This window comes from Leptonotus elevatus, chromosome 5 (assembly GCF_054856555.1).
Source record: "Leptonotus elevatus isolate MCC_2025b chromosome 5, RoL_Lele_1.0, whole genome shotgun sequence".
Classification (NCBI taxonomy): Eukaryota; Metazoa; Chordata; class Actinopteri; order Syngnathiformes; family Syngnathidae; genus Leptonotus; species Leptonotus elevatus.
In genome coordinates, this window is record NC_141243.1 from 8,250,843 (window position 1) to 8,275,143 (window position 24,301).

Sequence of the window (24,301 nt, forward strand, 5' to 3'; positions counted from 1 at the left end):
TTATAGGCATTAAAAATGTTTCCGCATAATTAAAACCCCTTTACCTTTATGAGAATCCCCGGTGAAGAAAATAGCTCCTTTGCAGGCAGCTGAAGACCGTATAAAAATCCCCTGCCGTCCCCTGGACTATCCCCTTCCCAGCAAACACACTGAGTGTGTGTGAGGGACACGGGGGAGCAAATGCTCTTATATATGAGGAGGGGAGGAGAAAGGTGGAGGAGGGGAGAGATGAGGAGGAGGGAAGAGGGGGGTGATGAGAGGTCAGGTTAGGATGGTGAGGGGAGGACAAGAAATCGGGGAGACGAGTGGGGGAGTGAAGACCACGTAACGGAAAAGTGGTGGGAGTCCCACACTCGGGGGAAATGATGAAGGGGGGCCGGGAGGGGGTAAAAGATATGGGACAGTTTATCTTTGGTCTGGATATTTTTGACGTGGACTGAAGCTACACTCATTGAATTGAGATGAGAGTCCATCCATACAAAATGCCATAGACGGGCTAACAAATAGCATTGATTTTCATTTTCTTAGGGCATAAATTCGAGACGCGCAATAAGTGAAAAATCTGTGATACAGAGGGACCCCATTTATAGATATATATTTTTATTTAATTTTTTTAACTAATAATTTTATCATATCACATGCTTTAAGGCTGCTCTAATGAAGAACTGCCATGAAGTTGGTGTTCACTGTACAGTATTTACAGTGACAGATGGGACAAAAGCTGATGCATTCAATGCCCCCACGGAGAGATGCTTTCTAGGCTATGAACACATTCTATTGTTTGGGGCGGGGGGGGGGGGGGGGGTGCTATATTTGATAAATTATCCTTACTTTCAAAAGTGTTCAGTGGGCTGATGAGTGCAAAAGACAGAACAAAAAAAAAAAGATTTATGGGCCATGAGTAAATGATATCAAACCCTTGACAATAGACGGTGTGAAACCTCAGAGCCTCTGGCTGTCCCTTTGTTCTGGCCAACAATCTATTCCAGTCCCATATGCTCACCTCTCCAGATCCGCAGGCTTAATGACCAGTTTAACAACCCCCCTACGCAGACACACGAGCGCGCACACACACACAATTCGTCACATTTCAAACAAGCTCCACCCCTTTGTGGTTTGGTCATCTACCCATCTAAATGACATTTAATGCATCACTCGTGTGAATAAAAAGGGGGATAACCGCCTTTCATTCAGCCACCTGGTCTCTCACACACTCCCTTCCACGCACGCGCGCACGCATTCTCAATTGAATTATAAATCATATTTTACCATCTTAACATAAATTACTAATTAAATGGAAACTTTAGTGAGTTAAAGGTGGAGTCAACACCAAAATGTTATTTACAATAATATTGTCACGCCTTGCAAGAATGCCACCAGCAACGTTGTTTGGGATGTCACCTTTTTTTTTTATATAGCTTGAACAAACGGCTAATGTTGGCCATAGCCCACGCCGGAAAAACAGAACAACTCACGAGCGGCGAGCAGTAATAGCCAAGAACACACGCAACCAACCCAAAACTTATGCTGCCTTCATGTGGTATCGGAATTATGGTAAATACCACGTCGAGTAGAAAATTGCACGTGAACGCCCCCTCATGTCGTATTTTCCACTGGACAATTAATTTTGATACCCGAGTTTTGGGGTGGTATGTTGAGTATTTATTTGTTTGCAAGCTATTTTTTCCCATAAAAACTCTTCTGACAATACAATTTATAAAATAATAATAATAAATTCACTTACCGGTAAGTAAATGTAGCATTTCATGTACACTTTGACAGCCAATTTGTCATTATAGTGATAACAGATGGAAAGACATGGGATAAGTGTGATCTCGCTTGTGTCTTACGATAAATGTATTTGCATGATCCATACCAAATTGGACGTTTGCATCATGACTTGAAGTCAAAGGCCAATTTTCTGGGCTTAAGCCTCTCTCTTATCATGCAGGCTCGTCTGTGAGGCACAGAAAGTCGTTGGTGTTAGTGTTGAGAGTCAGCAGCGCCTCCTCCTGGCCACACAGACGCAGGTCAGACTCCAGGGTGGAACAATCTTGACAAAACGACAGCAGTTGGGCATATTTTCTGGGAAATCATCGTTGTTTTCGTCCCCCTGCTATTCTCTCAAATGAGTAAACACAGACTCAATATAAACACGGCTCAGCAATTTAAGAAAAAAAAACAAAATTTTCCATAAAAAAACAATTTACAAGGAGAAAAGATCTGAATCCTACAAGAAAAAATATGTAATATGACGAGAATTTTTTCTAATGCGGAAATAAATCTCCCGGTTCAGTAAAACCCTGCCTCTCCCCGTGTGGATGCCGCGCCCCTCTTGTCCGAGCCGGCTGCTGCCAGCGAGCGCTGTGTGACCACGCAAGACCGGCCAGCTGTTGTCATTCAACCGTGTCTTCTTTACATGTGGAAATTGGATGGATTTTCAATTAATTCAATAAACATTTTAAACAAAACAAAACAAAATCTAAAAGATGCTATCTTGTCAAATTAAGCTTTTTTACTTTTTAAATTTTTTTTATATAAAAAAATATTTCCAACTTTCAAGGCTCAAATCTCACCATAATAGTATAAGTCATAAGTCAAACTGCATCATATATAATGGATTTATATAATGGATAATGAAAAGGATAGTGTTTTACAGAACAGCAGAAAAAAACTAAAACATTCGTTTGAAGTCACGTCGTTCATTAGCTGTCCTGAATGAGCTGAACAGTTTGAAATGAAAGTAAGAAGCTAAAATGCTCAAGAAATATGGAAGTAGCAGGTGAACGTAAAATGTCTGCATTGAAATGTTGGCATGGAAAATGTCAAAAAATGCAAAATATAGACATTTTCGGAATGTATAACTACAACAGTGTCCCAAAATGTTCAGAATGAGCTGGCGTATAAACAGATTGAAGTTAAAACTAAGGAATGTTTCTGTTGAACATCTCACTTGAATGGCTCTTTTTTATGTGGAAAGTGGCATTTTTCTATTGTGAAAAAATATAAGCAAAAATGCCCTGAGTTCTTTGCAATTTGGAATGGATACAAAATACGGAAGGACGAAAAGTGGGCGAAATCATCAAAACAAGGCTACCGCCAATCAGGACGGTATGTCCTGCTCGCTCACCAGCCGGAGAACCATTTTGTCATTGAGCGCCTCGTTCTCCCTGTAGATGTACATGGTGTCGCCTCTCGCCTCGGCCGCCTCCTCTTCCTCCTCCTCCTCCTCCTCGGTGGCCAGTAACTCGGCGAAGGACGCCACGCATTGGTCGTGCTCCCGCAGAGAGTCCGGGTAGTGCCGCGACGTGCTCTCGATGCGCACAGAGCGGCGCACGGGTGTGAAGAAGCGCACTTCATGGCCGTCCATGCGTATCGGCTCACGCTGCTGGCTGGACGGGGCGCTGCAGGAAAGGTGGTGAGGAATTGGCTGACGTAAGCGCTAGCCGATTGATACACTTCCGGTGTACATGCAATTACTGTGCAGCTGTTTATCTTGGTTCCAGACAGATTTCTGTGAAAATTGTACTGTGCACCTTTCATTCCGGTCTTTTACAACTCTGTATTTCTTAATAAATGCTATTTTACTGGATTTTGACTGATTTTGCAGAATATTGTGTTATATTACTATAAAAACATGGAACCTACCCAAAAAAAGATTAGTCTCTTCTTTCATCAAGAAAAAAGGTATATTTCTATTTGTTTCCGTTTTGCAGCAATTAGCATTAGAATATAGCTAAGTTTCATCATTATTCACAAATCTGTTTAAAACACTGGTGAAAAGAGCCTTTTTGCAACATGGCCCTGGTTGATCTATTCTACTTTGCTGCCACCTGCTGGCCGTTTTAGTAATAACTACCATTGTTTCAAGCATTCTCTTCAGTTCAGAGGCTCCATCAAAGCCTTCTATATGCTCTAGCATAAAACAAAAAACATTTTTTTTTAACGTATAAATACGTTGTGGGACCATGGCAATATTTAAAATAGAAAGTTTCTGGGAGCAAATGACTTAATTACAACTAAGGTTTGTTTGTCCCCCCCCACTGGAGATACAGTCGCTGTACCCACCCGGGAGTGGCTGTGATCTTGTACTTGACAGTGGACGAGGGTCCCGTCTCCCCAGAGATCTGAACCCGGATGGGGGGTGTCACCGTTGGGTCTTCATCCTTGCAATTCTCTGTTTGTTCGCCTTTGCTTGGAGTGCGGTCCGCTTCTGTCCCGTCTCCCTCACAAGCTGCCGGAGAGTTCAGCAAAGTGGAGACAAAGGCACAGCGGTGTAAAAAGCTACTGTGAGCGCCATTGTCATTCCTCACCGCTAGGGCTGTGCAATTAATCGAAATTAATTTTAATTATTACACTCCACAATGACAAAATCCGCATAAACATATATATTTTTAAATTAATACTAATATAACTAATTTAATACATTTTGTTTCATCCAAAAACAACTTGTGTAATTATAGTGTTTCAAAGAATTTTATTTGTTTTAATATTTTTTGTTTTTTTTACGTATAAACATTTTCTTGATTTATACCCAAAAATAAATGATCGTCCTACTGCACAGTGCACATGCTGCACTCCAACTTCAAGTTTTTGGCAAGATAATTAAATAAATATATATTATTATAAATATATCTTATCATAAATTGTCCAAAAGGAACTTACATAATTATAGTGTTTCTATTTATTTAAATTGGTCTTAATATTTTTAAATGCTTAAATATTTTCTTGTTTTGTACCAAAAGATAAATCATCAGTTATTGCCAAAATAATCGCGATTATTATTTTTTCCATAACCGAGCAGTCCTTCTCACCGCATCTCTGTTTAAATGTTGGCAGCCAAAGCGCTTGACCCCAATGCACTATTGCTAACCAACACAGCAGCACCAACCGACTCTGATTGTTGTTGTGATGAATGCTGCAATACTCTATTCCAAATAAATTGTTCATTGTGCTCCAGTAGACGCCGGCAAGTGGTGAAGTAATTGTCAAAGTGCATCTCAAACATTACCTCGAGTCTCCTCCTTCTTCTTCAGGATGTCAAACACCACCGTGCGCAGCTCGTCCACTGGCTACAGTAGATAACCGGAGACAATTTTTAGAGAACTACATACAAACAGACTCAAGATGGACTGAGAGGTCATTCTCGCCTCCAACACGACGCGTACAGCCTCCTCAAACATGGGCAGAACATCCAAGTTGCCCTCTTGCTCCATTAGGTGGGCCTTGCATATCCAGAATTTGGCAAACTTCTGGGACACTGGCGGCAGCCGGGAGAGGACCCCCTTCACCTGCGATGCGGGACAGCCCTGTTGCGCAAGACAGATCGCATTTGGCATTAACATTAGATCAAAGATCTGTAACCGAAATGCCTTTAAAATGGCCGCTTCGCAAATCAAAATGTCTGACATTTGGTGTCCTTTCAAGCGAAGGGCTCTTGAGACTCTTTCGTGGGTCAACTCATGAGTGGCGATCGTAGATGATTTATTTGGCCAACGGATAAACCCAACAAAGAAAGCAAATACATCCAATGACCACACGTACCTCAGTGAGCAGCTTAATGCAGTCCGAGAGCGACCGGTCCACGTCGCGGATAAACAAATGAGCGTCCTCTTGCGCCTTCTGCGTGGTCCAGACGGGCCGTGGCATGGCGGTACGTCTAACAGCAGGCTTCAACTGCATGGGAGGGCGCTTGTAGGAAATTCCCTTAGCTTCCCGCCATTCCTGCAATTTCTTCCTAAACACAATGCAGGTCATTAGTAACAGCTTCCAGTCAAACTTTGCGAAGTGTAATTGACGTCGTGCTCTCTAACACCAATGTTGATGATCAATATTGCGTTTGTGGAATATGAATTAAGTAGAAAAATCCGCCCATTTTCATCCTTCTATGGGGCGGCGGCCATTTTGTCCCTTGCTGTTGACTGAAAGATGTGAAGATGACATCACAGTTGCTCAAGACTCAAGTAACGGCTCAGCTTGTGAATGTCACATGACCAAACTTAAAAAATGCAGCACACTCATAAATTGTGCGTGAGTTGAGTGTAATTTTAACATCGAGATATTTTTTGCTCACGTTTATCAAACCCTAAGATCGGCTCGTGCCTATTTGCTCGTAAACTTCAACTGCACTTACATTCTCTCTGCTTGCTCAGCAGCCATCTTCTTCCCGACAGTTTGAGAGTTTGTCGCTTTGGTCTCCAACCTGGGCTGGCTGACAACGGTGGCAGTGGCCTGCGGCGCTTTCTGCTTCGCCGCCTGGGCGCTCGTTCCTTTAGGAGCGGTGTCGGCCATCTTAGGTTTGGCCGCCGTGGGTTTTCTGCTTGCGGCCACCGTTTGAGTTGTGCGCCCGCCTACTCCAGATTTCTTTATCGTCAAGCAGGCTTTAGGTTGAGACCTGCGCTTTCCCGCTTTATCAGGTAGCCTAGCGGAAGGCATTGCGCTTGACGACGCCGTCGCCGTTGATTTGGGTCGGCTTTTGCAAGGCGGCTGTTTACCAGGGATGGCTTTCAGCTCTCGAGCGAGAGTCGGTCCCCGGTGAAGTGGGATTTTCTTCACCGGCGCCTTGGAGGACGGGATGGCGAAACTTGAAGGAACGACTGCGGCGGCCGGGAGAGGCCTAGTGACCCTCGGTTGGATCATGGCAGGGATGAGCCCCGTCCTGGTCTTGACCATGGGCCCGAGACTCAGCCGGGCTGTATAAGTCTTTGCCAGGTAAGAAGTGGTAGGGTTTGACGGCGGCCTAAAAGTACCATTTGACTTTTTCGCCACTGAAAAGTTGGAAGATGCCTTTCCCGTGGGCTGTGCTTTGACCTTTGCTGTTTTTGGGGGAAGACTTGGCGCCTTCGGAGTGGAAACGGTGTGTGTTCCAGCGAGCGTTGGCTTTTTAACGAGCGTCGACTGTACTTGCTGAGTGCGTTCAATGCGTATGCGGTCTTTGTTCCCAACGACAAACGTCTTTCTGTGCAGCTTTCGGTTGTCAAGAGGAGCCAATGGTTGGACTTTTTTGGCTTCATGGCGGAAATTAGTGACAGGAGATTTATTTTCTTTGCCCCTGGGGATCTGCAAGATAAACAGCATTCATTTGATTAAATGCCTCTGTCTGGATTTACAGAGTTAACACAAAAAACAACAACAATCAACTAATAATACAACACCAAAAAAATGAATACGCCTTAGGTAATTAACACAAATAGTCCAATATAATTATTGGATATTACACTTCATTAATTTTTTTAATTAATGTTAATTATTAAATTGGATCTATAGTTTTTATTTCTCGTTATTTAATAGAAGACCTGTTCTGTGTTAAAATACTCAACAGGAAAATAATTTGAGGGAAAATTAAGACTTTATAAAACACTAAAAGAAAAGTGTGTAGTACCATTTAAGATTAAGGGGGAAAAAACTCAGGGATCAGGCAAAACAATTCTGATGGCATGCAAATTAAACTTTAAAAAATGCACTTTAGAATAGCATAATCATGAAACAAAACTTAGCAATGAAGAAAACATAATAATGATATGGTGGACATATTGGAGAAATCTTCCAAAAAAGAGGCTTTGAGCTGTTTAATGCCATTCCCAGTTAAGGTTGACTATCAAACTAAGCATAAAACAAAGACAATTACCGATACACGTTGTGTATTTACAACCACATAACTTTGCCGCTAGCTTAATGCTAACACCTAATGGGAAACGCCATATTGAGTAGACACAGACCTGGCATGCAGACTGTCGCGCAGTCTCAGGCTTCTTCCCTGGACACTCATTTTGCCTGTGGAGACAAGAACAGTCAGAGAAAGTGGACCTCTGCCAAAGATTCATACACTGTGTAATATGTTTTTCACAAATGAAAACAAATCCTATTGAGCCAACCAACCCCACACATAAAAACCTGACATCTTACTGGGAGTTGTGTTTCCCTTTATTCGTCAAGTATTCCATCAATTTCTTCTTGCGCAGTTCTGTGACAAAAAAAACAAAAGTCAGTGACATACTAATTAATCTACTGTCACCTAATTTGTCGTTAAACATTTTAACAGAGATTACAAATGTCAACCTGGTAACCCTCATGCAGTTTTGTATATTTCTCACTCTCTCTCTCTTTTTTTTTTCGAGGATCATTTTAGCGGTGGCAGATGACACTGTACATTTCCTTCATGGAATTTATTAAATTCTGTGGATTTTACTCATGTCATATCTTTTTAACTCTGTTGGAGAGTCTGTGGTAGGTAGCAAGTCACATCAACTTTACTGTTGTCTGTCATATTACATATAAAATCAATATGAATATTAACATAACGATATACACTATTTGTGCCTTTCAAGTTGTACTCTTTGTTTAAATGTGATGTTTAATGTGAAATACCATGCACAAATGCGTTTTACTTTGTCGGTTATATTAGTATGGTTAATTATTGTATTTTTATTATAAATACAAGTGGATATTTATGAATTTACTGCTGTGACGAATTAATCTAATGTCCCTCACTTACCTATAAATCCATCCATCCATACGCCTTGGCTGCTAAAAATAATAAAAATACGTTTAAAATTTTAAAAAGGCAGTGGTGATTATGCCTTGACGGGCAACTCTCCTGCTAGCGTTAGTTTACAGTAAACGGCTTTGATTGGTCAATCACCAGAGCGATTTATTCTTCGCCTGACGTGAATCGGTTAATTTACAGTGAGCCGCGTGTATTTCCGTGAGTCACAGGGTGTACCCCGCCTACTGCCCGAAGCCAGCTGGGATAGGATCCAGCAACCCCGCGACCCTTGTGAGGACAAGCGGTACAGAAAATGGATGGATGGACTTGGTGTAAAGTTTGCATTTTGTTTCGCCACCAAAATAACCCTAACCCTCAGAGCAGGGTTATTACTAGACAGTAAAATACACGCGAGTTGCAGGTCACGGCAAAATAATCCAATATTGCTGTTTGTTTGGGCGCATTTTTGCCACAGAGGTGTCCAAATTGTAGAATATTTGAGGGCACCAATTTAATATAGGAAATGAATAAAGTCAATAGAAGCCTATATAATTTTGGGGGGTTTGTTTTTAATAAGGATTGTACCTTATTGTCTTCGTTTTCCGTGAATTAGCATTAGCAGCTAGGCTAAATAACGACGTCGTTGAAGCAAACACTTACCTTTTCGGCTCTTGGCGGTGGCAGGTTCCTCTTCGTCCATATTATTTTAAGTTATTGTTTTGTTTTGTTTTGTTTTAACCCCGCTCTAGACCAACTTCAAACTTTACTCAACTGACGACGCAATGTGCATACGTTTTTGAAAGGACCGGGTCGCCTTGCTTTGCTCTTCTGTGATTGGACAGTTTTGAATTTGTCTCCCGTCTGTGCATGCGCGTGAAGGGGATTGGCGGAAACTGTAAACAAACGTCTTTAAAAAAAAAAAAAAAAAAAGCAACATTTTTCACAGATAGATATATTGTATTTATGTTCGTAATAATTTAAACATTCATGCAATGTATGTATTTGTTGTTTGGGGAGGGTTGTTACACTCTTGACGTACTGTACAGTAAATATGACCTGTGATTTGCATTCCAGGACAGTAGGTGGCAGTAAAGCTACTTAAACACTATGTCACTCACCGATACAAGAAAAAAAATGAAGAGGTACGGTTTGCAAACTCAAGTAGGGAGCAAAATAACGTTAAAAATAATAACAATAATTTGCCGAGGAAATCGACGTGTTTTATGAAAGGATGATGGCGTCGTACGAGAATCTAATTTGTCGAGCGAGCGATAACAACGAGCGACAACGACGTCAACTGGATGCTGCTCAAACAGGTATATAACCTGCAGTATATAACACATTTACTTTATTAAGAAGCGTTACACGCCATTGGTTATTAGTCATCTAGCCCGTTACCTTTTTAATTTTGAAGAATGCAACTCAGCTTTGGTGATGTCCCAAATCCGCTATATTTGGGAATCACTATTACAAATGAGAGATTTGTCTCCGACCAGCCGTTCTCACACCTTTTACACACAAAAAATACTGAGCTCTCCATGTACCACTTAATAATAATGACCAACGTTGAATTAAAGTGCAGTAACTTACGTAAAATGTTCATGAAAATAATACTTTTGCAAGACACTGTAACGTTATGCACAGAACATGAACACTGCGTCTAACTATCGGGGAAATTGTATTATACAGTTAAATGCAACTGAACTGTGATTTTCCATCTAATATCTCTAATATCTATGATGTCATTCCCATACAGCGTATATATTTATTCAAGTAAAAAATAAAAAAAACGGTGTCCCGCTGTGATTAAAACACTGCTTTTCTCTTTATATTCACTTTCCATTAATTTGTGGCTAATGGAAACACACAACCTTGTCTCTGCCAGCGTATTAAATCATAACATATATTTCACCCATGTGAGCTAAACTATGTGTTACTTGTGCCCTGTAGATGTCCGGCAGCTGAGTGGTCGTCAGTTTGATCTTCTCAATTCACAGCGAGCCCACATTAAGGAAGAGGAAGAGGAAGAGGCTGACGTTAGCAAGTTGGCACGAGCTGGTGTCTCTGTGACGAGTGATTCGGATCCACATCCCCTCCGCATTAAAAAGGAAGAGGAGGATGCCGAGCAGGAGATGGATGTCAGCAAGTTGCCAGTGATTGTTGTCTCTGTGAAGAGTGACGATGATGATGAAGGTGATCATTACCGTCCGTGTAGAGGACCACCGCCGGACAACCTTTTATCTCCACTGTCAGATAGTGACGACATGGAAGAACCGTTGAGGGGCGACGCTGACCGCGGAGGAGACGACAAGCAGTCGAAATGCGCAACAAAGGAGACAACGCTTACAGAGAAACATTCTCAAACACGCAGGAGATGTCACACACCTGACGAACATTTCAGCTGCTCCATTTGTGGTAAAAGATTTGCACAAAATAGACCCATGGCAAGGCACATGAGAACACACACGGGAGAAAAACCCTTTAGTTGCTCAATTTGTGATAAGGCGTTCTCCCTCAAGGAATACATGAAATCGCACATGAAAAAACACACGGGTGAAACCCCCTTTCGTTGCACATTTTGTAGTAAAACATTCTCTCAGAAGAAAACTTTGCAATCACACACGAGGACGCACACTGGAGAAAAACCTTTTCGTTGTACGTTGTGCGGTAAAAGATTCGCTCTTAAGCTAAACATAGTCAAGCACACGAGGACACACACGGGGGAAAAATCCTTTCTCTGCTCAACGTGCGGTAAAACCTTCTCTGAAAGACATCGGCTGTTATCACACCTGAGAACGCACACGGGGGAGAAACCCTTCAGTTGCTCCACCTGCGGTAAAACCTTCTCTCAAAGGCATCACATGGTGTCACACATGAAAACGCACACAGGAGAAAAAACGTTCAGCTGCTCGGTTTGCAGCACGGCGTTCTCTCGGAAAGTCAATCTGGATATACACATGAGGACACACACGGGGGAAAAACCATTTAGTTGTTTGACTTGTGGTAAAACTTTCTCCGTCAAAGCAACCATGGTGAAACACATGAGAACGCATACGGGAGAAAAACCCTTCAGTTGCTCTGAGTGCGGTAAAAGATTCACTCAAAAGGTAAATATGGTGATGCACATGAGATCACACACAGGAGAGCATCATTTTAGTTGATCTGTGTGCGGCTTGACTGCTTGACACATGCGGAAACACCAATGGCCCAAAAATAAATAAATTGTGAACAAGGTCACCATTGTCAACCAGTTTCTCTCTTCTTGATCCTCCTACGATTGATCATTACTTTCCCGTTTACCCTCAAGAATTGTGTTTACAATGATGACTTAAACTGCACTATTTTTTGCAGATTTTTAGCCTGGTTACAATCTTGATTTTGCAGTTGTCGACTCGGGTAAGTCAGAGTCTGTCCCTCACGGGTCAGTCTTAGGGCCCATCCTTTTTTTTCAATCTCCATGATTCACCACAGAGATGACCTCAACAAAGTTGAAGGCATATAAGTAAGCAAAGAAGAAATAAGTGAATGGTAACAGATCACGCTTCAAATGAATGACAGTAGTGCAGGGATGTCAAATTCAGCACAAAAAATATATATATATGGTTTAAAACAGATAGTATACAATATTGTTCAAAACTAAATTCATATAGTAATATTCCATATATAATATGAACATGCTGCAAACAAAATATCTAAATAAAGTGAAGGTTTAAACAATAATAAAAGTATGTTGGTGTTGATGGTTTGTTTAAATAATAGACAATGTATGTTTTTTTTCTAGAAAGTTGGGGTGCTGAAAGGCGACCCACCATTGTTGTTGTCGTGTGTTTTTTTTATGGTTTGTGAACTTATATCTGCAGGTAGCCTAGCTTGGTTGCGGCTCGAGCACACATTCCAAGTCCAAGTGTTTAAAAAACAACAACAACGTATTGAACAAATTACGCATTTAACAATAAATTAAACAAAATAGTGCATATTCAGAGCAAAGAAATAAAAAAATTGTAAGACACCTTTTGTAACACACCTTTCTTGTCTGTCTTTGCTTAAAGTGATGCCCAAATAGTGTAACCGACTTTTTTTTTATGCCTTATTTAAAAGAAAAATGTTCTTAAGTCTTTCCCAATTTGTTTGTTTTGGATTCATGACAGGGGGCATGTTTTTGTTTTTTTTCCCATTATTTATTTCAATTTATGTCAAAATAGAAATGAAAGGGGTGGTGCTGTTGTTTTTTTGTGCATTTTATTGTTTGTGTATTTGTTTTTAATTTAAATGAAAATGGCACTCTTTTTTTAATATTACAGTATGCCCTCACATAAGTCAACAGTATCACCGATCGAACAGACTGACGGAAATCATTTCAGACCAATAGATGGCAGTGTTGTAGTACTACAGTTTGTAAACCGCCAAAACAACCACTGCGAGGAAGAAGGGGAATCCGACGACGAAGAAGAAGAGCCGCAGTATGAATGGAGGGATACGATCCCCACCTCCCTTAAGTCACGTGCATAGAGCGCGGCTAAGCTAGTGGGGGCAAGGTGTCTCAATGATGCCCGCACCTTGTGTTATACACTACAACGTCGTGCAATCGCAAACTGAGAAAACCCGAGAAAATAACTGCCCTTAACGTAAAAATAGTTTTCTCTTTTTTTCGTTAGTAAATATTGTTTATAGCTTCCAGTATAGGAGCGCTTCAGTGACTACAAAGCCTTTTCCTGGTTTTTATTTTTATTTAGTTTTTTAAATCAGCTATTTGGTGTAGCGTATTAATAGCATATGTTTTGACGTTAAATAAATATATAAAGTAAACCTCATGTGTCATTTCATCTCATTTCGTTCGTTGACTTTTGAAGGGAGCGCTGCCTCCACCAAGATGTCCACACGTAGGTATGTCGCTTAACTGTAACGGTACGTTCTATGTTTTTTAGGGGAAAGGTCGCACTGTGTGGAGCTTCAGAGCACCCAGTACATTATTTAAAGCCTAAAGGAGAACATCTAAGGCAAAAGTTTGCAGCCGACTTGTTTGGGATCTTTATTTTTCACCATGGCACTGCTCAGAGGTAAATATGCCTAAAAATCAAAGCAAATTAATGTCAAGTAAGCGGATCGGCATGTCTTTAAAAGACAACATTTGTCAGTGGTATGATTGACATTTTGTGTGACAATATAACATAAGTTCATCATACATCTGTGGGAATTACTACAAAAATGAGGAACAAATATTGACGTGTTTGTTTTTGCCTTTGGTCAATTTCGCTATTTTGAAAGCTTGGGTGACTTCAAGAAGTGGTTCTATCAGCTACACGATCTTTACATAAAAATGTACACATAAAAATATCCCTTAAAAAAATCACATCAGCGATGATTAAACATTAATGTTACCTTAAAAAGATCATTAGTGACTGCTCCTAATTGCCTCTCCCATAAAGAAACTAAACTGAGTTACAAATTATAACTAACTAGTCGTTATGGAAAGTAACTAGTTTATAGTGCATTTTAAATGCTCAATTAATTTGGACTCTCCATCCCGCTTTGATAGAACTAAAAATGATAAATCTGAATATTATAATGAAATGGACAATTTAACTCATTCACTGCCATTGACAGCTATAGACATAAAAACTTATTTTGAACTATTTCTATTAGTTAAAAAAAAAATCCCATTTGTGTTAGCAATAGTATGAAAACCTATAAATGTTTTTGTACATTTAGAACAGATATAAAATTTGTGATTAATCGTGAGTTAACTAGTGAAGTCTTGCGATTAATTATGATTGCAAATTTTAGTCACCTGATGCCCCTAATTTTTAATATTTTCTTTTAAACAAAAAAAACAAGATTTTTTTTTAATAATCTTTTTTTTTTAGATTATAAAAAATTAGGAGCGCCAGGCGATTACAATTTTTAATCGTAATTAACCGCATGACTTCACCAGTTAACTCACGATTAATCACAAATTTTATATCTGTTCTAATACAATAAAAAAATATATAGGTTTTCATACTCTTGTTAACAAAAGTGGGAAATAATGTTAAACCAATAGAAATAGTTCAAATAAATTTTTGACGTCTATAGCCATCAATGGATGCACCAATACCATATTTTTTCATACCTAGTAGCTACAAGTACTTACATTTATTTGAGTAATTACCAATACAGAGTTCTCTTACTTAATGTCATTACCTCTTGCAATTTTGATGAAGTTACAGGACAAGACCATCTTTGAATCCTCTTTTTAGTCAAGCCAACTGTTCTCAGGACTGTTGAAATGTAACTCTCGCTGCTCTTTGCTCCCCAGGTGTATTCATTGTAGCTGCCAAGCGCACTCCGTTCGGCACCTACGGCGGTGTCCTGAAGGAACACAGTGCAACAGACCTCGCCGAACACGCGGCCAAGGCGGCCCTGGCCGCGGGGGGCGTGGCACCCGAGCTCATAGACAGCGTCATCATAGGGAACGTCATGCAGGTGCTTAATCGCTCCACATTATAACCACATTCAATTATGCATGCGTTGCAGATGTTCTTGTGTTTTGTTTCAATTCCTTCTAGAGCTCAGCAGACGCCCCCTACATCGCACGCCATGTTGGTCTGAGGTGCGGAGTTCCCATTCCGGTGCCCGCTCTCACTGTCAATAGGCTGTGTGGATCTGGTTTCCAGTCTATCATCAACGGGGCTCAGGTGAGACTGACCCATAGAACGTTAGGGCTGAAGTCAATGACTAAACAATGTTTTTGTATGCTTACGCTCTCTGGAGACTTCATTAGGCGAATGTACAGAATATAATGAGAGTGAATGCAACATCTGCATAACCACTGTCCTTCTCTGTTAAGTTGTCGTTAAGCGGTGCCATGTGTGTTTTCAGGAGATTTGTGTGAAGGACTCTGAGGTGGTATTGTGTGGCGGTTCAGAGAGCATGAGCCAGGCTCCGTACGCCGTACGCAATATCCGATTCGGTACAAAGTTTGGATTGGATCTCAAGGTTTGATTTCGATCACACTTTACAAAGACACAAAAAAATAATAATGATGATAATAATAATAATAAAGCCTCCCCGTGCCTTGATTGACAGCTGGAGGACACCTTGTGGGCGGGGTTGACTGATCTACATGTAAAAATCCCGATGGGCATCACAGCAGAAAACCTGGCGGAGAAGTACAAAATCACACGAGAGGACTGCGACAATTTCGCTTACCAGACGCAGCAACGGTGGAAAGCAGGTCAGGGAAGCCTGCAGGCTGTCACTTCACACGGACAATGTTTATTCTTCTATAAAAGTAGTTCAAAGAATTATCATACCAAAATGAGAAGATTGGAAATGTTCAAACAGTTTTTGTTTGTTGGTTTTAAAGAAGTATACTATAATTGGAAAATATTTTGTTATTATATATACTGTGTGTGTATATATATATATATTATTTTCACAAATACACTTAATGATTTTTTTCTCACAGAAAAATTACAACTTTTTTCACATAACGTTATGAGTAAAATCATACAACTTTATTCTATTGATAGTACAACTATTTTACTCATAACATTGTAACTTTTTGGTGTTTTATATATATATTACAGCTTTTTTTTTCTTTTTTTTTACCATTGCACAACTTTTTTGTCCTAATTTTACTCTTCCTTTTCCATGTAACCCTAATACTCTTTTGTAGTGAAATACATTGCTTATATTTTAAAAAAAAATTGCTTTTTCCTCAGCTCACGAGGCTGGCCACTACATGGCAGAAATCGCTCCTATTGATGTGAAAGCAAAGAAAGGCAAAGTGTCCATGGCTCAGGATGAACATCCTCGTCCTCAGACCACGATGGAACAGATGGCCAAGCTGCCCACTGTCTTCAAAAAGGGTGGCACTGTTACTGCTGCTAATGCTTCAGTGAGTCCTCATCACCACCTTGATTGATGATTTTTCTAGGTTTTCATACTCTTGTTAACAAAAGTGGTAAAAATGTTAAACTAATAGAAATAGTTCAAATACATTTTTGACGTCTATAGCCGTCAATGGCAGTGAATGAGTTAACAACGACCACAAAAAAATGCTTGAGGATTTATTTATTTGGCTTGCATGGTCGGCAAAACTGTCAAGCTAGCTGTAGCAATGCTATACATAACAGTAATACTCTACCTAAGTGGTGAGAAGGCCAATTTAAAAATATAATCTTCCCAGATACAGTAATACACGGGCATGATTGACTTTGTAACGCTTTTCGTTTTCATCGCAGAGGTGGGTGGCTTGGGGACTCGATTGACTCGTCTTCCTGTTTAAGTTTCACCACCAAAAAAACAAAACAAAATGTGATCCAGAAATCATGCTCAGTCACTAATTAAGGACGCTAAAAAGCCTCTAATAATTTACACCGACATTTTAGAAAGTGTGGCCTGTTCCCAGCGCTAGCGGCTAGTGGCTAGCAGCTAGCCGCCTAGCGAGTGCTCCATAGGCTAGCAAGGGCCATCGGACTACTTTTCAAAGGCAGTTTAATAGATGAAAATGACTCTTCACACATTGATGGTGACCGCCTGACACAGTTACAGTTCCTACTGATCAATTTTTAACAAACCGGGCTTACTCAAATGTGCTGCATTAGCTGGGAAAACAGCCCAAATTCTCACTAATGTTTCTAGAGAAGACGAGACCGTTTCAAATTTAGGAAAACTATTTTGATTATCTAAAAATAAAAACCAAGAGGTCGTTATGAAGTTAAATGTGTTATTTTCTGTTGCGTATTCATAATTGTTCTTTAACCTACTTTTTTATTTTTATTTTATCTGAATATTCAATTATTCTATAGAATTTTCAGTAGGACTACCAAAATATTTAGTACCTGCAGTCCGACCTGCAAGTTGTGCTGTATTAATTTCTTAAAGCACAGGTAAATAAAACATTTTTTTTTAACTATTTGGGAGTATTTACCATAAACTCAACCTTTAGTTATTGTTGCTGTTCAGGTCATCAGTAGCCACTCACCGTTCTGCCACCTGTCCGCTGTATCTGCCGCTCCTTAGGGTGTTTCAGACGGCGCTGCCGCATTGGTGATTGCCAGCGAGGATGCACTCGGTCAACACAAGCTCACGCCACTGGCCAGAATTGTGGCCTATCATGTGTCAGGCTGCGACCCGAGCATCATGGGCATTGGTGAGTGGCGCTCATGTGAAGCGTTTGTTTGAAAATGAAAACAAATAAATCAATAAAGTTATTTTCATTACGCAGGCCCAGTTCCAGCCATTACCGAAGCACTCAAAAAAGCAGGACTCTCACTCGGTGACATGGACCTGGTGGAGGTCAGTTGAAGTCTGCTCGTCCATTATTCATATGACTAAACATGGCCGCCATCACTGTTAGCTTGCGTTTTTCATTAACCACTCAACAAGAACTCCCTTGCTTTTGTTAAACTACCAAAAGTTTCAAGGATTACATCGTTTTGTCTTGCTAAAACTGGCCTGTTTAAGAGTCGCTAAGGTTAGCTTGCTGTAAGTCCTTGTGTTGAGTGGTTAATGAAAAACGCAAGCTAACAGTGATGGCGGCCATGTTATTGCTGGTCTCTCACAGAATGTCATTCAAGTGAGGAATCATGGTTGATGTTTTGCACAGGTGAATGAGGCCTTTGCTTCCCAGTACTTGGCTGTGTCCAAGGCTCTCGGACTAGATCCAGAGAAAAGCAACGTCAACGGCGGCGCCATTGCCATCGGACATCCCCTCGGAGCTTCGGGGGCTCGCATCACCGCTCACCTGGTTCATGAGCTCAGGTAGCACAGTCACGGCAATATGCGCTGTCATCAGGAGTTATTTCATCAGGCTTTGAATGATTTATTTTGTTTTTTGGTGGCAGGCGACGAGGCGGCAAGTACGCCGTGGGATCAGCTTGCATCGGAGGCGGTCAAGGAATCGCCATCGTCCTTGAAAAGTGCTGAGTGTGCTACAGAACAAAGAAGAAGAAGAGGAATGCCATAAATGTTCAATCACTTGATCAAATTCATACAAATGCTGCTTACACATCACACAAAGGACTGAATCCTGGTTTCCAGGACGAAATGTTATGATTTATAGTCAGATTGTGGTTTCAGTTTAACCATTTGCAACATCAGTCTATTTATAAAAAATGATGTTAGACGCATGTTGCAGTCTTGTGTTGCCTTACTTTAACATAACTATTAGTAAACCTTATTGATGATTTGTGTCAAAATGACCTCGCATGATACAATTGCCTTGTATTTTGATCACTCCATCACAGAACAGCTGTGTGTATTTTTGTGTTACTTGATCTGAATAAACTACATTTTTCAAAACCTTTTGGTGGATTACCCTGGTTCAAAAACTCGACATCATCAGAAATCAAACTGGTTAAAACAAGAATGTTTATTTACACTTTAACCCTAGTGAGAAAAGCTGTTTATTTGTATGACTATTAATCACAAAAGAAAAGGAAAAAGTGGAATGATAACTTAACAGCTTTACTTGATCCGGTCTTGTTTTACACGTGCTTATGTTATTCTTCAATGAACATTTATTTTGCTTTGTAAGGCCAATTGTACAAAATAGTTGTGTATTTAGTTACATTCTCAGTTGAATCGTGTAGACTTAAAAAGTATTATTTTTGTTATAGTATTTCTTATTGAAATGTATGTTTGAACCGATTAGAGACAAAACAGAAATGTACACAGTAATTAACAGAGTTGTACATAGAGTTGTAACTGATATCATTAAACAAAAGATTGAAAACAAAAAGATATTTAGGAATTTAAATTTAAATTGATGGCACGATTATAATAAAGTACTTTTGTCGCAGTCTACAGGCGAAACTACAAAGACCAGAATACAGTGACGCCAACGTCATCACGCTGCGTTATTATATGCGTCACTTCCCCGGATGTCGTTCTTTTCTTTTTAGCTAAGGTAAGGCTTCCCTGCATTCGTGTGTCCGTATGAACAAAATCCATCCCAATCGACGTTATCGATGCAATGTTTTGTTCTTAAAACACGATCAAATGAATCTATGGGCGTATACTGCGTGTCAGATCTCTGTATTATTCGTCTATAAACCATGATGATGAGAATATACAGCTTGATGTATCGGTAGCCAGAGGCCGCCGGCTAGTGCTATATGTAAGCTAAGTGGCTAACAAAAACGTGTTGGCAGTACCTAGAGTCGTTCAGTATAAAGTTGTTGAAATACATACGTGTTGTCCTTTTTGAATGCACTTAATAGAGCCCTCGAGGCATTTAAAACGGTTGCTTTGCAGCTCAATTTGAAGCTTGTTCATTTGCTTGGCTTGGGCAAGTTCTCATTACTCGAGTGGCAGCATTACGGAACTTGCATAGGCGCTATCTTCAATATTAGTTCGTTGGCACGCCTGACTTACTAGTCGACTTAATTTGTTAACAATGATGTTTAGACCGTGACGTTCGCTTGCCACTAATGACGTGTTTTTCGTTGAACGAGATTGTCACCACGTTAATTGATAACCGCCTTGCATGATAAACTTACCTGACTGTCCCAGTGGCATGGTCCTAACCATTATACCAAACATTAGTGCAAACTTAAATAAAAAAAAAAAAAGTTGTGTAAATCTTAAAGCCTGCATTGCTTTGTGTTTTCATTGTGGAGCCCACTGAATCGGTGAAAACCGTATGATGTTGTTGACTGTGCTGCCTATTAACCTATGACAAATGTATGTTACTGTGCCAGATGGCAGAGGGAGACAAGAAAAAGGGGGACAAGAAAAAGCGGGCCAAGAAGCCGCACACGAGCCGTAACCCGGTTTTGGCCCGGGGCATCGGCCGTTACTCCCGCTCGGCTATGTACGCTCGCCGCGCTATGTACAAGAGGAAGACCAAGATGGTCCAGACAAAGGTGAGGGGCGCCGCTGCCGACGCGACTGCGTGCTGCTAAATGATTCTAAATAAATGACACTTTGACATGTCAAGGTGGAGAAGAAGCTCAAAGTGAGACCTCCAACCACAGTTGTCAAGACGGTCGGCGGTGACAAGAATGGAGGCACCCGTGTTGTGAAGCTGCGCAAGATGGTAAGTTTGCTTTGGAGTGAAAATGTCAAGATGCTGTTTCTATTTTGACAGCATGAGATTGACAACTGATCAACATTAACTCACCGCTGCCCCTGCTTTAACCAGATGTGCCCAGAGGGAAGTTGTCATTTAACTTGTAGTATTATTGAACGGGTTGCGGAGTGACTGGAAGCGTCACAGAAAGGCATAGGAGTGGACAGTCTTAAATTGAACACCTGTGAGGATTCTTGACGCTCAGTTCCTTATCAGAGAAAAGCAAGATGTGCAAAAAGTAGTGATGTATAAAGGTTCAGCAATTTTACTATCCATCATTTTTTGGGCCTAGTATAAAAGCCGCAGATAATGTCTGCTGCATGTGTGACGTTTGGATAAAGTTTTTTTTTTTTTTTTTGTTGCCGCAGCCTCGTTACTACCCCACAGAGGACGTCCCCCGCAAGTTGGCGAGCCACGGCAAGAAGCCTTTCAGCAAGCACAGGAGGCAGCTGCGCAAGTCCATCACGCCGGGCACCGTCCTCATCCTGCTCACCGGGCGCCACCGTGGGAAGGTAGCAATTCGCCACACGCCGCTTTTTGGTTTACCGCGGCGTTTCGTCCCTTTGGCTTAGGGTGATGTGAAATTGTACGATAAATTGCAACATGACTGTTTATCATTAGTAGTGAAGTCATAATGACAGTAGCATGAACATTTCATTTAAAGTGGAGCTGAAATGAGGACTTTAGTAGCACATGCTTTTCTGTGTCGGAGGGGCCATAAAAGACCATTGTATCTTAATTTTGCAACTTCCTTGCGCCTTTGGTTACATTTGATCCTCCCACCAGATATTCCATTAAATGGTGTAATGTTTAGAGAAATGAGACAATGGCTCCTCTGTATCATTTTTGGTAGGCACCCAGTATGATAAAGTGGCACATGAGGAAATGTTAGGTTGACTTTTTAAAATGTGACTACAAAACGATTCTCTCTTGCTTCTTGTAGCGAGTGGTCTTCCTGAAGCAGCTCGCAAGCGGTCTCTTGCTTGTCACCGGTATGTGTTTGTAGCATCAAGTTTGAACTGTAGGTACGAATACTAAAGTCTCCCTTCTCCCCCATCTTATTTTTTAGGCCCCCTTGCCTTGAACAGAGTCCCCCTGCGCAGGGCTCATCAGAAGTTTGTCATTGCCACAAACACCAAAGTGAACATCGCCAAGATGAAACTCCCCAAAACCCTCACCGATGTCTACTTCAAGAAGAAGAGGCTGAGGAAACCCCGTCACCAGGAGGGGGAGATCTTTGACACAGAGAAGGAGGTAAACATCTGCTGGCGGCGTCAAGTTTGTCCCAAGAAATTGAACAATTGCTAATTACACATTCTCCTTGCCGCGGGTGTAGAAGTACCAGCTGACAGAGCAGAGGAAGGCGGACCAGAAGGCTGTGGACTCCAAGCTCCTGAAAATTATCAGGAAAGTTCCCCAGCTCAGAGGGTACCTGCGCGGTTCCTTCTGCTTGTCTAATGGCGTGTTCCCCCACAAGCTGGTTTTCTAATTGTGTCAATAAAAGTTCAAATAAAAGTTCATCTTACACAGCCATTTGGTCTGGATCTTTTTTGTTTAAAAAGTAGACACTAATAAACAGGCACTGAATGCAGAACGCTTAGCATGTTTTAATTTAAAAAAAGACATGTAAATGTAACAGACAAAAATAAATACATGTTTGATTTGTTTTTAGATGGCCACATTATTTTAATTCAGAACAAAAAATATATATAAAGCACAAAAGGCAGCGCCTCGCCTTGGAATGAGTGCCTTTGTCGAGTCAGTTATGTGTCATAGTTGTAATTGTGTTTCAAAGTGAGGATGCCCCTTAACCAGATTTGAAGAGCAGGATGGCCACCTGACCCAAGTAAAAGTAGATGAAATGTTTGGTCTCGTGAGTCACGTAGCTGCCAAAGTTCCTTCCCACGATGCAGTGCCAGGTCGGGTTGTATTTCTTGTCAAACTCCTGTCATTTGAAGAAAAACACATAGTTAAAGCCCACCCAGTCTACTTTAATCTTTCCATATCTTTTGCCCTCTCGCTGACCCACACAAAGAGTGGGGCTACTTTAGACTTTTAACAAAGAACCTGTGGCTTATGGTGCATAGGAACAAAGACTATTAAGAGACTATTTATTCTTTAAAGTTGATAGACATCCCTCATATTGAACTGAAAAAAAGTATTTCCTTCCATCAGGCTGGCTGCAATTATTTTAGTATGCCTAATGAATACATGTTTTGCATAGTGTGTCCCCATGAAAATTATAGCATTTAAGCGTGATGACATCCAATTCTCCCTCTTGTTAAAACAAGTTCAATGTTTTACTCAGAAATAACCATATCCTGCCACTCTAAAATTCAGATGCCATTAAATTACTTTTTTTTTTATTATACACAACTGGTAGGATAAATTTTGCATTTTGTTACCTTGAACATGCCAAGTTTAAACTGATCAAATGAAGCCCATTTAATTCGAGTTTGTCTTGGACATATGATCAAAATTTTGCACACAGACCTTGGAATCCGTTGTGTGCAGGAGTTTTTGTTTTTTTTGGGGCAGGTGTCAACAGCCACCAGAAATTCAGCCAAATTGCGTCTGGTTTTTGTACCTTCTTGATATAGGCAGCGATGTCCTTCTCGATGTTGTACTTCTCCAGGGCCTGTGTGGCACACTCCACGGCGTCCTGCTGCATGTCCTCGGACATGTCAGCATTCTTGATGACCGCTTTCCTGTCACCCATGGTCGCCCTGGGAGACAACAAAAACAACACGTTGACTTGTTACTTCATTTTGTGTCACAGACCAATTTGTCGTTACATAAGGACTACAGTAGTGAACGAGGCACGAAATATGTGGACGTGCTATTTCCACTTGCGTTGCATAACTTCCACCATTGGCGGTGTGAGTGGATGCGCGCTCAGTTTCTATGGAGACGCGAGAGCGCTATTTAACAATTTGTTTTCGTCCCAAAACAAAACAACACTTGACGTAGCTGACCTTTTGTTGACGCCGAGTGGACGGACGTTCATGCATCGAATGCACCAACGACATCCAAAGCAGCGTGTAGTGTTAACAAGAGCATATGGTTTGAATATCCGCATTTAAATTACGAACCTATATTTGAAGGAAAAGTAGCTAGCATAACATAGCTACATGCTAAAATGGGCGAGCTGTTGATTGCGCCGCGACATCAAACTGTGCATTCATCTCCATACAAAACACATTTAAAAAAAATAAATATATATATATATATATATATAAATAAATATATATATATAAAAATCACTTCCTTAAAACGCACAATTCTTCCAAACAACCGTGTTCAATTTCCTTAAATTCACTTACTAGTCTTTTGTCTGGTGTTCGATTAGGTTTACACCGAGAGGCCGTCCAGTAGAGTACAACTCATGCGAAGCGGTGCACACGAGAGTAATGTGGGTGTGTAGCACAAGGGCGCTGAAGCTACGTCGTGCTTATTGGCTGATGTCAGAGCAGCGTTCGCCGCGATTGGCTGAGAGCGGGCCCTCTCTCTGGTCTTTCTCCTTGCATTTTATTGCAGACCATCATGCCTTGCAGCTGGCCCATCGTTGCCATGGTAACCATGAGCAAGTCTTGGACGGACTCCATTCTTTTTAAGACGTTTGATTCAACATTTCATTTTTGTTTAATGCTCGACGGTACTTTTCTACGAATTACGTCATTTTGCAACATTTGAAAAAAAGGACATTCGTGCTTTATATCACGGTAGGCCTTGCTTTAAATACACATGTAAATGGAGCT

General features: G+C 40.8%; 6 protein-coding genes across 10 annotated transcripts in view; 3 read left to right on the top strand and 3 right to left on the bottom strand.

Moving 5' to 3' along the window:
* pdlim5a (PDZ and LIM domain 5a) overlaps positions 1 to 172 on the bottom strand; it is a 42,441-nt gene extending 42,269 nt beyond the window's left edge. For 4 of the 5 annotated variants that reach the window (XM_086076747.1, XM_086076745.1, XM_086076749.1 and 1 more), the window contains exon 1: positions 45 to 172. The gene's annotated coding sequence lies outside the window, so the exon portion shown is untranslated. The remainder of the gene's footprint in view (positions 1 to 44) is intronic. The other variant, XM_086076746.1, reaches the window with a different exon arrangement.
* A 2,435-nt stretch (positions 173 to 2,607) lies between these two features.
* Positions 2,608 to 9,305, bottom strand: ckap2l (cytoskeleton associated protein 2-like). Its single transcript, XM_086076309.1, has 9 exons — positions 9,146 to 9,305; positions 7,906 to 7,963; positions 7,719 to 7,773; positions 6,134 to 7,059; positions 5,545 to 5,737; positions 5,151 to 5,309; positions 5,012 to 5,072; positions 4,069 to 4,234; positions 2,608 to 3,404 (listed from the first exon to the last, which is right to left on the bottom strand). The coding sequence occupies exons 1-9, from the start codon at positions 9,183 to 9,185 to the stop codon at positions 3,104 to 3,106; spliced, it is 1,959 nt and encodes a 652-aa protein (XP_085932435.1). The 5' UTR covers positions 9,186 to 9,305; the 3' UTR covers positions 2,608 to 3,103.
* A 299-nt stretch (positions 9,306 to 9,604) lies between these two features.
* LOC147173528 (uncharacterized) lies at positions 9,605 to 11,777 on the top strand. Its single transcript, XM_086075939.1, has 2 exons — positions 9,605 to 9,801; positions 10,436 to 11,777. The coding sequence occupies exons 1-2, from the start codon at positions 9,717 to 9,719 to the stop codon at positions 11,644 to 11,646; spliced, it is 1,296 nt and encodes a 431-aa protein (XP_085932065.1). The 5' UTR covers positions 9,605 to 9,716; the 3' UTR covers positions 11,647 to 11,777.
* Positions 11,778 to 13,391: 1,614 nt separating this feature from the next.
* Positions 13,392 to 18,772, top strand: acaa2 (acetyl-CoA acyltransferase 2). Its single transcript, XM_086076126.1, has 10 exons — positions 13,392 to 13,542; positions 14,781 to 14,947; positions 15,031 to 15,159; positions 15,344 to 15,460; positions 15,551 to 15,698; positions 16,189 to 16,364; positions 17,492 to 17,621; positions 17,697 to 17,767; positions 18,078 to 18,232; positions 18,316 to 18,772. Exons 1-10 carry the CDS (start codon positions 13,527 to 13,529, stop codon positions 18,395 to 18,397), a joined length of 1,191 nt encoding a protein of 396 aa, XP_085932252.1. The 5' UTR covers positions 13,392 to 13,526; the 3' UTR covers positions 18,398 to 18,772.
* A 541-nt stretch (positions 18,773 to 19,313) lies between these two features.
* On the top strand, positions 19,314 to 22,076 carry rpl6 (ribosomal protein L6). Its single transcript, XM_086077048.1, has 7 exons — positions 19,314 to 19,379; positions 20,173 to 20,337; positions 20,412 to 20,510; positions 20,912 to 21,055; positions 21,487 to 21,535; positions 21,613 to 21,797; positions 21,880 to 22,076. The coding sequence occupies exons 2-7, from the start codon at positions 20,173 to 20,175 to the stop codon at positions 22,030 to 22,032; spliced, it is 795 nt and encodes a 264-aa protein (XP_085933174.1). The 5' UTR covers positions 19,314 to 19,379; the 3' UTR covers positions 22,033 to 22,076.
* A 54-nt stretch (positions 22,077 to 22,130) lies between these two features.
* On the bottom strand, positions 22,131 to 24,014 carry dynll1 (dynein, light chain, LC8-type 1). Its single transcript, XM_086076062.1, has 3 exons — positions 23,867 to 24,014; positions 23,131 to 23,269; positions 22,131 to 22,488 (listed from the first exon to the last, which is right to left on the bottom strand). Exons 2-3 carry the CDS (start codon positions 23,260 to 23,262, stop codon positions 22,351 to 22,353), a joined length of 270 nt encoding a protein of 89 aa, XP_085932188.1. The 5' UTR covers positions 23,263 to 23,269; positions 23,867 to 24,014; the 3' UTR covers positions 22,131 to 22,350.
* Between the last annotated feature and the right edge of the window lie 287 nt (positions 24,015 to 24,301).

What these genes read in the sequence shown, in the direction of transcription:
- ckap2l (XM_086076309.1), bottom strand. Translation starts at nt 9,185, where the DNA reads ATGGACGAAGAGGAACCTGCCACCGCCAAGAGCCGAAAAG. An exon ending in CACCGCCAAGAGCCGAAAAG is followed by an intron (nt 7,964 to 9,145) that starts GTAAGTGTTTGC and finishes TTTTTGTCACAG; the next exon opens with AACTGCGCAAGAAGAAATTG. An exon ending in GAAGAAGGAGGAGACTCGAG is followed by an intron (nt 4,235 to 5,011) that starts GTAATGTTTGAG and finishes ACTCTCCGGCAG; the next exon opens with CTTGTGAGGGAGACGGGACA.
- LOC147173528 (XM_086075939.1), top strand. Translation starts at nt 9,717, where the DNA reads ATGATGGCGTCGTACGAGAATCTAATTTGTCGAGCGAGCGATAACAAC. An exon ending in ACTGGATGCTGCTCAAACAG is followed by an intron (nt 9,802 to 10,435) that starts GTATATAACCTG and finishes TGTGCCCTGTAG; the next exon opens with ATGTCCGGCAGCTGAGTGGT.
- acaa2 (XM_086076126.1), top strand. An exon ending in CCCGAGCATCATGGGCATTG is followed by an intron (nt 17,622 to 17,696) that starts GTGAGTGGCGCT and finishes TTCATTACGCAG; the next exon opens with GCCCAGTTCCAGCCATTACC. An exon ending in CACCTGGTTCATGAGCTCAG is followed by an intron (nt 18,233 to 18,315) that starts GTAGCACAGTCA and finishes TTTTGGTGGCAG; the next exon opens with GCGACGAGGCGGCAAGTACG.
- rpl6 (XM_086077048.1), top strand. Translation starts at nt 20,173, where the DNA reads ATGGCAGAGGGAGACAAGAAAAAGGGGGACAAGAAAAAGCGGGCCAAG. An exon ending in CCGGGCGCCACCGTGGGAAG is followed by an intron (nt 21,056 to 21,486) that starts GTAGCAATTCGC and finishes TGCTTCTTGTAG; the next exon opens with CGAGTGGTCTTCCTGAAGCA. An exon ending in TCTTTGACACAGAGAAGGAG is followed by an intron (nt 21,798 to 21,879) that starts GTAAACATCTGC and finishes CCGCGGGTGTAG; the next exon opens with AAGTACCAGCTGACAGAGCA.
- dynll1 (XM_086076062.1), bottom strand. Translation starts at nt 23,262, where the DNA reads ATGGGTGACAGGAAAGCGGTCATCAAGAATGCTGACATGTCCGAGGAC. An exon ending in TCGCTGCCTATATCAAGAAG is followed by an intron (nt 22,489 to 23,130) that starts GTACAAAAACCA and finishes TTCAAATGACAG; the next exon opens with GAGTTTGACAAGAAATACAA.